We start from the raw sequence: 8,898 nt of genomic DNA on the forward strand, positions 1-8,898 counted from the left end.
CCTCTTCCCCCTCTACTCCCTCTGCCATCCCCCCTTTACCTCTCTGCAGCTAAAGTCTGTCCGTCTCCCCCGATTAGACTGTAAGCCCGTCAAACGGCAGGGACTGTCTCTATCTGTTGCCGACTTGTTCATCCCAAGCGCTTAGTACAGTGCTCTGCACATAGTAAGCGCTCAATAAATACTATTGAATGAATGACATGGCCAGAGCGATTCTGTAGGAAGATGATCCGGGCAGTGGAATGAAGAATAGGCTGGAGTGGGGAGAGACAGGAGGAAGGGAGATCCAAGAGCAGGCTGACACAGTAATCCAGTCGGGATATTATGAGAGCATAATAACTAAAGCCCATTTCTTGCCTGTGATTGTGCTGGGCTGCTGTGGGGCTAGCGGGGAGGGGCGGGTTTGCTCCCTGTGCTCTCTCTGATGTGACATCACCATCCAGTGCTTGTAGATCTCTGGTTTACTCTGCAGAGCCCCCAACCCATGATTTCTGAAGTAAATATCAATGATGGGAGTGATACCCTTCTTGACATTGTTCCTGTCCCACGACTGTCTCTAAGAGAATATCCATCAGACTGTGGTGCCTAATTGCTTCAACTGGAGAGTATCATTTCCCAAATCTGAAGAACCTTACCAAGGGCTTTAAAGCATTCAATCACCTTCTCACCTTACCACCCTGATTGTCTGTACAACCCAGCCCACACACTTCACTCCTGTAACACCAACCTACTCACTGTACCTCAATCTCTACTATCTCGCCACTGATCTCTCAGGCATATCCTGCTTCTGCTCCCTCCCCGCTTCTTATCCAACAGATGTCACTCTCCCCATCTTCATAGTCTTATTGAAAGCACATCACCTCCAAGAGGCCTTCCATGACTACACCCTCATTTATTCTTCTCCCACTCCAGTCTGCATCACCTTTGCATGTGGACTTTTACCTTTTATTCACCCGATCCTGAGCCCCTCAGTACTTATATACATATCTGTAATTTATTTATTCATATTAATGTTGGTTTCCCCCTCAAGACTAAAAGCTCCTTGTGGGCAGGGAGCCTATTTCCCACTCTGCCATATTGTACTTTCCAAAGCATTTAGTACAGTGCTCTATGCACAGTATGCCCTCGATCAACCAGTCAAATCTATTGAGCACTTATTGTCTGCAGAGCACTGTACTAAGCACTTTGGAGAGTACAGTACAACAGAGGAGGTAGACAGATTCTCTGCCCACAATGAGCTCCCAGTCTAGAGGGGAAGACAGGCAATAGTATAGATAAATAAATTAATATGATTGATTGCTTGTTCCTTCCTGGACTCCACATTAATGTTGGCCATTTTAATGGAACAAAAGACCTAGAATTTCATGAGAATCACTTCTGTATATAAGTGTTTCAGATATTTAGCACTGAAAAGCAACCCCTGTCTCTTGCTCTGTCTCACTGTCCCTCTTATCCTGACTCCCATACTATCGGTCCATCTCTATATCGTGGTAGTGACATTTATTTAGTGTGAGGCATTGTGCAGGGGCTTAGGAAATACAAAATAAAGAAGTGACACGTTCCCTGCCCTCAAGGAACTTCCACTGTAATGGGGTAGACAGATCCAAAAGAACTAGAGTAATCAAAATGAATAATTGAAACTGCAATTAAGAAAACATATACATAACCACACTGGCTGAGTGGTTATCAAGACACTGATACATAGGGAAGCAGCAGTGTTTAATGGATAAAGCATGAGCCTGGGAGTCAGAAGGACCTGAGTTCTAATCCTGGCTCTGCCACTTGTCTTGAGCAAGTCTTGTCACTTCTCTGTGCCTCAATTACCTCAGTGTAAAATGGGGATTAAGACTATGAGTCTGGTGCGGGACCAAATTACTTGTATCTACCCCAGCATTTAGTACAGTGTCTAGCACACAGTAAGTGCATAACAAATACCACAGCTATTATTAGTAATATTTGTAGTATTTACACACACATAGGGGCCTGGGAGTAAGAGGACCTGGATTCTAAAATCAGCTCTACCAAACAATAATAATAACAATTACAGTATTGTTTAAGCAATTACTATGTGCTGAGCACTGTTCTAACCACTGGAGTAGATACAAGGTAATCAGGTTGTCCCACCAGGGGCTCACAGTCTTAATCCCCACTTTACTGATGAGGTAACTGAGGCACAGAGAAGTTCAGTGGCTTGCTCAAGATCACACAGCCAAGTAGTGGTGGAGCTAGGATTTGAACCCACATCCTCTGACCCCTAAGCCTGTGATCTTTCCACTATGCCACGCTGCTTCTCAATGCCTACTGGGTGACCTTGGACAAGTCACCTGACTTCTCTGGGCTTCAGTTTCCTCAACTGTGAAATGAAGACAAAATATCTTTTCTGCCTCCGACTTAGACAGTGAACCCCATGAGGGCCAGGGCCGTGTCCGACCTAGTTGACCCATACTTTCCCCAGCACTTAGACCATTGCTTGACACATAATATATGCTTAACAAATACCATAATGCACACACAAACTCCACGCTCTCAAATGTCACATTCAATCTGATAAATCCTAAACCCTACTTGTCCTTCTTACACATGTTTTTTGGGATCCACCCCTTTCCTCTCCACCCAAAAAGTGACCATCCAGTCGTATCACGATCAGGCTATCAGCCTCCTTGCTGATTTCCCCCACTACTGGAGGAATAATATTCTCAAAGGATGCTAGCCCCATATAATCTCCTCTCCTCAAGTCCCAGCACTGACTCCCCACTTCCCACCATATTCAACAAAAGTTCCTCACAGTCACCCACTGGGCTCTTCACTGTCTGTTCTCTCACTTCTCTGTTCTCCTTTTAACTAGTCCCCAGCTCACTGACTCTGCTTCTTCCAAGCCAAATTTCTAGCTGTGCCTCACTCTCAACTGCCATCTCCTTCCCCTGATGCAAACTATTCTACCGGCTTGGTGCTCCCTCCTCACTTTCCCACATCAGAGAGATCCCAGCTCTCTCTACCTTCAAATTCCTCCTAAAATCCTATCTCCTTCAAGAAGCCTTTCCCAATTAATCTCCCAGGGATTTAAACCAAATAAATATATTAGTCACCTTTAGAATTTATCAGTAATAATTGTACTAATGATGGCATTTGTTAAGTACTTACTATATGTCCAGCACTGTTCAAAATCCTGAACAAGGATGAGCAAGAGTTTACGAGTGAAACCAACACTGTCCAACTGTGCCAACAGAGAGCCTAGACTGATATTTTCTAGTACCATGTATGAAATCTGGAGAACAATACCAGAGCAGTTCTAGTCCTTGATGCCCCATTGTCAAAAGCTCTTGAAGCACACAAAGCACAGCTCAGTGAGTACATGCCTAAGGGTCAAGAGTCCCAGGTTTGAGTTATGACTCCGCTCCGCTCTGCTCTGGCCTGCCAGGTGACTTTGGGCAAGTCACTTAACCTAATAGGGCTTCTGTTTCCCCATCTGTAAAAAGAGGAGCTGATTCCTGTTGACCCCTTCTTTGGGGCTGTAAACCTGGAAGGGGATCACGACTGTGTTTCATGAGTTTATCGAAGCACTGAGCTTCATCCACTTTAAGTTCTTAATATAGACCATAAGAAAATTGGTTTGTACTCCTTCATGGGGAATTGAATGTGGGTTTAATGTTTGGAAAGCAGTTTTGCTCACTACTACATCATCCACCCAGGCCTTCCATGTCCCGAGTCTGATTACATTTATAGAAGGAGAACAGTGGTTCTTGCTCTTTCTTTCTAGAGTCCTCCAGAATCATGACCTGTAACATCCCTTTGGCCACAGATCTAGAGGGAGAGTAGGGTTTTTTGTTCCTCCTATCATCCTTCAGAACCTAATATGGTGACATCTGTCTGGCTGCAGCTCTAGAGAGAGACCAGTAGTTTTTGTTTCCCCTTTGAATTGATTCCAAACCCAATATAACTGCACCCAAAAGTAGGTGAGATGAGTAACACTGAAGAGATTATTTAATCAATCAATAAATGATATTAATTAAGTGCTTACTATGTACAGGGCACTGTACTAAATGCTTGGGAGAGTACACTGCAGCAGAGTTGGTAGACACAGTTCCTGCCCAAAAGGACCTTACAGTCTACAGAAAGAGACAGACATTAAAATACATTGCAGAATGGGGAAACCGCAGACTATAAAGGTACATACATAAGTGTTAGAGGGGGATGACAATAAGTATAAACGTACATAAGAGGTACAAACCCAGGTGCATAAGAGAAGCAGAAAGGAGGGTGAATAGAAGAAATAAGGGCTTAATCAGGGAAGGCCTCCTAGGGGAAATGCGATTATCGGTGGTCTATGAAGATGGAGAGAGCGGTCAGATATAAAGAAGGAGAGAATTCCAGGCCAGAAGGAGGATGTGTGCAAGAAGGTGGTCATAGAAAAGATGAGAAGGAGGTACAGAGAGTAGTTGGGTATTAGCAAAGTGAAGTGCTCAGGTTGGGTTGTAGTAGGAAATTAGTTCATTAAGGTAGGAGTGGAGACCTGATTAAGTGTCTTAAAACTGAGGGTAAAGAGTTTTTGTTTAACTCAAAGATGGATGGGTGACCATTGGAAATTTTTAAGGAATAGAGGGACATAAACTGAAGAGATAAAGGTAAGAAAGTGGGAATATAGGAAGAGTGGGAAAACCATAGTATTCTGCTCCTGTCACAGGCTTCCCAACCCCGCTCTCCCTAGAGAGTCATGGGGAATACAAGTCCAGAAAGTCAAGATGGATGCAGGAGACTGTTGTCAGCAGGATTCAAACTTGTGCAGGGGCATCATGATGAATTCCAAGTAGTGCTTCATCTGCTGGTCCACAACTTCCTCGAAAACATCTACTCCAAGATCCCTGCAAGGATCTCAGTCTCCGTGGACCCACGGTGATCCTGAAGACTAGGATATGGAAATGTGGAGGCTGCATCCTGTACCAGAATCTCTCAACCCTTCCTTATCTCATTCGAAGAAGAGTAAACTGATGCCCAGAGAGGGCACACACGATGGAGGCCAGATTGAAGCAAAATGTCTAGATCCTGCTAGATTCTAAGCTCCTTGAGGGCAAGGATTGTGTTAACCACTTTATTGAACTCTTCCAAGCATTTACTCCAGTGAGCTCCATAGAGTAGGCACTCAATCAATGCTATCAATTGATTGACCAACAATTCCCAATCCTATTATCACTGGAACAAGAGACAACTTTCACTGAAACTCCTTGGGATTGCATGACTCTAATCCATTGGCAGTTCCATAACTCTCTTGGTCCTCAGCCCTCTAAGTTCTCCCTAATGGTTCAGGAGAAGAGAATATTCTCTAGCCAGGGTGGAATCCATTTTAGGAGTGGGATTTCCCTTTCCCACAGGTTCTCATCCTCCGGTTGCTGTGAATCACCAGGAATGGACTGATTATAGAGAAGGGGATTGACAGATCTATGTTAGTTCTCACCTGCAGAGATTTGTTTCTCATGTTCAAGAAAGCAGTCAGCATGACTGTCTCCAGACCATAAAGAAGAAGGTACAGGACCATCAGGATGATCACACATTTGGCCGCCCGCATTTCGGGTATCTCCCTAGGGGAGCAGCCAGACCCATGGAGGTGTTGTACCTGCTGATGGTGTTTGTGCAGGACAAATACCATGTAGCCACTGGCCGTGCTCATGAGCCCCATGAAGAGAAGGTCCCTGAAGGAAATCACACAAGTATTTATTAATAAAGCTTCTGCACTGATATTGACTAAGGAACAGTGCTTCAGCATAAATGTATATTGATCCCTGGTGCTATTCTGGGGGCCTATAATATATATTGGTGCAGAAACGTCTATCAGGAGACTGAGGGCCCAGAAGGAGAGGAAACAGGGGATGATGCACTTGGGCAATTTGGCTTTAATTCCTGCCCACTTGGAGGTACTGGGGCTGATGGTAATGGCCTGGAAGATGCTCAGGAGGCAGGTTGTGCAGATGGCAAGGCTCCGAGCCACTCGGTGAATATAAATAAGGAGTTTACACCCAGCATCATCCAGGAAATTCCACAGCCCCCAGATAGAGAAGATGCCTGGGATGCCCCTTGTGAGAAGGATGAGATTGTTTGTCAAAGCCAGGTGCGCATAAATTAGGTCAGAAGAGTAGGACTTGTGGCTGGTGGAGACTGTGCGGATAGTAAGCAGCAACAGGAATACATTTCCTGAGATGCCAATGCTGAGCTGTAGCAGAATAAAAATCTCAAAGACACTTTCTGTGGCATTCATTCTCGTGAACTCACTTTGGAACAACCTAGGGAAAAAGAGAGGAAGCATGAAAGAGCATGAACAAGAGCAAGATGGAAAGAGACTGACCTCTGACAGTTTCTAAGGAAACCACATTAAAACCTCATTTGCAAGTTAGGACAGCTGCCTTTCATAACCAGGTGTGTCTACTGAGATTCCTCACAGATGGGTTAGAAGTCTCTAGGTTCGCCTTTGGCTGCCAAGGTAGCAGAATCTTGGGATTTGAGTCCTCTAGCAATTCTCCCTCTTGACTGGGGATAACAAGCAAAGAGATGCTTCCAGCACTGATGGTTTGTACAACTCATTCAGTACTATTTACTGAGCATTTACTGTGTGCAGAGCACTGTACTGAACACTTGGAAAGTACAATTCAGCAACAGTGCCACTTGTGTTTTCTCATCCCTGTCTGCTGTGTTCCCACAAGGGCACGGTGTGCAAGAGAGCTGTCAGGGAGGGGTACACCATACAGAGAAGTGTACATGAAGACATTTGATATGTGCAGGACCCATTGACTTTGGAAGTGATCGCCGCACAATGCCAATGCTAAGCTGTAGTGCCGTGACTTTTGGATGTGTTTGCCTAGGGAACTACTACAGCCTTTGTCATCCATTTTAACCATCCATTTTCCAGGGTCCTTGCTGGGCCTCCACACCTCATGAAAAGTCTGATTCATAGCTACTCCCTGGACCCACTTTCTCCAGAATGTCCTACCTTCACCTTGTTCTGGCATGTGTATCCATAAAGTTTTCTTGGTAAAAATATAGAAGTGGTTTACCGTGGCCTTCTTCCGCAACTAATAAATATCATGCTACTATTATTTTACTAAAAAAGGGGGCACTAAATGAGGGGGATTTTTCAGGTTCGAGCAAGAGATTGGTAATTGAACAGCAACTTGTTCTACTGGAAAAAGCTCGGGCCTGGAAGTAAGGAGATGTGTGTTCTAATCACTGCTCTACCACTTGCTTGCTCCGTGACTTTGGACAAGTCCCTTGACTTCTTTGTGCTCAGTTCCTTCATCTGCAAAATGGGGATTCAATACCTGTTCGCCCTTCTACTTAGATTGTGAGCACCATGTGGGACCTGATTATCTTGTATTTACTGCTCAGTACAGTGTTTGGCACATAGTAAATGCTTGGCAAATAACACAACTGTTATTTATTAATCTACCCCAGCACTTAACAAGTAACAAGTTCTTGACAAATATCACTATTATAACTGATAGGAATAGACTGGGTAACATTAATAATAATTGTGGTATTTGTTAAGTACTTACTATGCACTGTACTAAGTGACATGGTGGATACAAGCGAATTGGGTTGGACAAAGTCCCTGTCCCACTTGGAGCTCAGAGTCTCTAGCCTTATTTTAAAGATGAGGTAACTGAGGCACAGAGAAGTGAATTCACTTGTCAAACACCACACAGCAAACAAGTGGCAGACCCTGGATTAGAACCAATGCCTTCTGACTCCCAGGACTATGTTCCATCGACTATAATATGTTGCTTCCCCCATGGTAAACTTCATTCTATGCAAGAGCAGAGGCTGGGAAGAGACATAAGAGACCTGGAGCCATTAGAAGATCAATAGCTCCAGGGTCAATGAAAAGTCCCTGTCCCACTTGGAGCTCAGAGTCTCTAGCCTTATTTTAAATATGAGGTAACTGAGGCACAGAGAAGTGAAGTCACTTGTCAAACGCCACGCAGCAGACAAGTGGCAGACCCTGGATTAGAACCAATGCCTTCTGACTCCCAGGACTGTGTTCCATCAACTATAATATGTTGCTTCCCCCATGGTAACCTTCATTCTATGCAGGAGCAGAGGCTGGGAAGTGGGAAGAGACATAAGGGACCTGGAGCCATTAGAAGATCAATAGCTCCGGGGTAAATGAGGCTATCCCATGCTGACTCCACCATTCATATATTCAATCATATTTATTGAGCGCTTAATGTGTGCAAAGCACTGTAGTAAGGACTAGGGACAGTATAGTTTAAGAATAAACAGACACAGTCCCTGCCCACTATGAGCTTACAGTCTAGAAGGGGAGACAGACATTATTATATATGGTCAATGAATGTTCTGGAATGGAAGGGAGCTCTGGGAGAAGACTGGGAGAGATTGAGCTCCCCATTTCTCCCCCCAGAGCTCCAACCAGGAGCCAGAATTTTCCCACTTCCCAATCCCTGCTGTCCCAACTAGCCAAAGAGATCAGGGCACTCAACCCCAACATCAGGATTCAATAGGGTGAAAGCCAGGGAAGGCCCCACTGGGTCCAGACTCCTATGCCCTGAGAGAACCTGCTCTCAGCCACTGTTTTGAGAGAACTTTCTCTGTCTCCCACTTTGGGAGCCTTAGGCGGAAGCCCTGAATGGTCAGTGAACCCCAGAACGATCAAAAGGGAAACTAATTATGTGAATCCACATCCCAATCCATCCAATCTCAGCCCATTCCATGCTGAACTTCACAGGCCAGATGCTAGGCTGGAGACTCAAACTTCTGTTCAACAGTTACCACCCAAGCGTCTGGCAATTCTCAACCTCTCAGCAAGCCCAGCAAACAGATCACTTCTCCCAGTGAGTCCTGTGCATTCAGACTCCTGTCCTGCCCTGGCCAAGCCACTGGACTGGAGAAACAATTTCT

General features: G+C 44.9%; 1 protein-coding gene across 1 annotated transcript; it reads right to left on the minus strand.

Moving 5' to 3' along the window:
- Positions 1-5,335: 5,335 nt before the first annotated feature.
- ORNANAV1R3261 (vomeronasal 1 receptor ornAnaV1R3261) lies at positions 5,336-6,292 on the minus strand. Its single transcript, NM_001253653.2, has one exon. It carries the CDS (start codon positions 6,290-6,292, stop codon positions 5,336-5,338), a length of 957 nt encoding a protein of 318 aa, NP_001240582.2.
- Between the last annotated feature and the right edge of the window lie 2,606 nt (positions 6,293-8,898).

The sequence above is a fragment of the Ornithorhynchus anatinus genome, chromosome 15 (assembly GCF_004115215.2).
Source record: "Ornithorhynchus anatinus isolate Pmale09 chromosome 15, mOrnAna1.pri.v4, whole genome shotgun sequence".
In the NCBI taxonomy this organism is placed as follows: Eukaryota; Metazoa; Chordata; class Mammalia; order Monotremata; family Ornithorhynchidae; genus Ornithorhynchus; species Ornithorhynchus anatinus.

Bases quoted from the DNA above. Each gene is read 5' to 3' on its own strand.
- ORNANAV1R3261 (NM_001253653.2), bottom strand. From the start codon at position 6,292: ATGCTTCCTCTCTTTTTCCCTAGGTTGTTCCAAAGTGAGTTCACGAGA.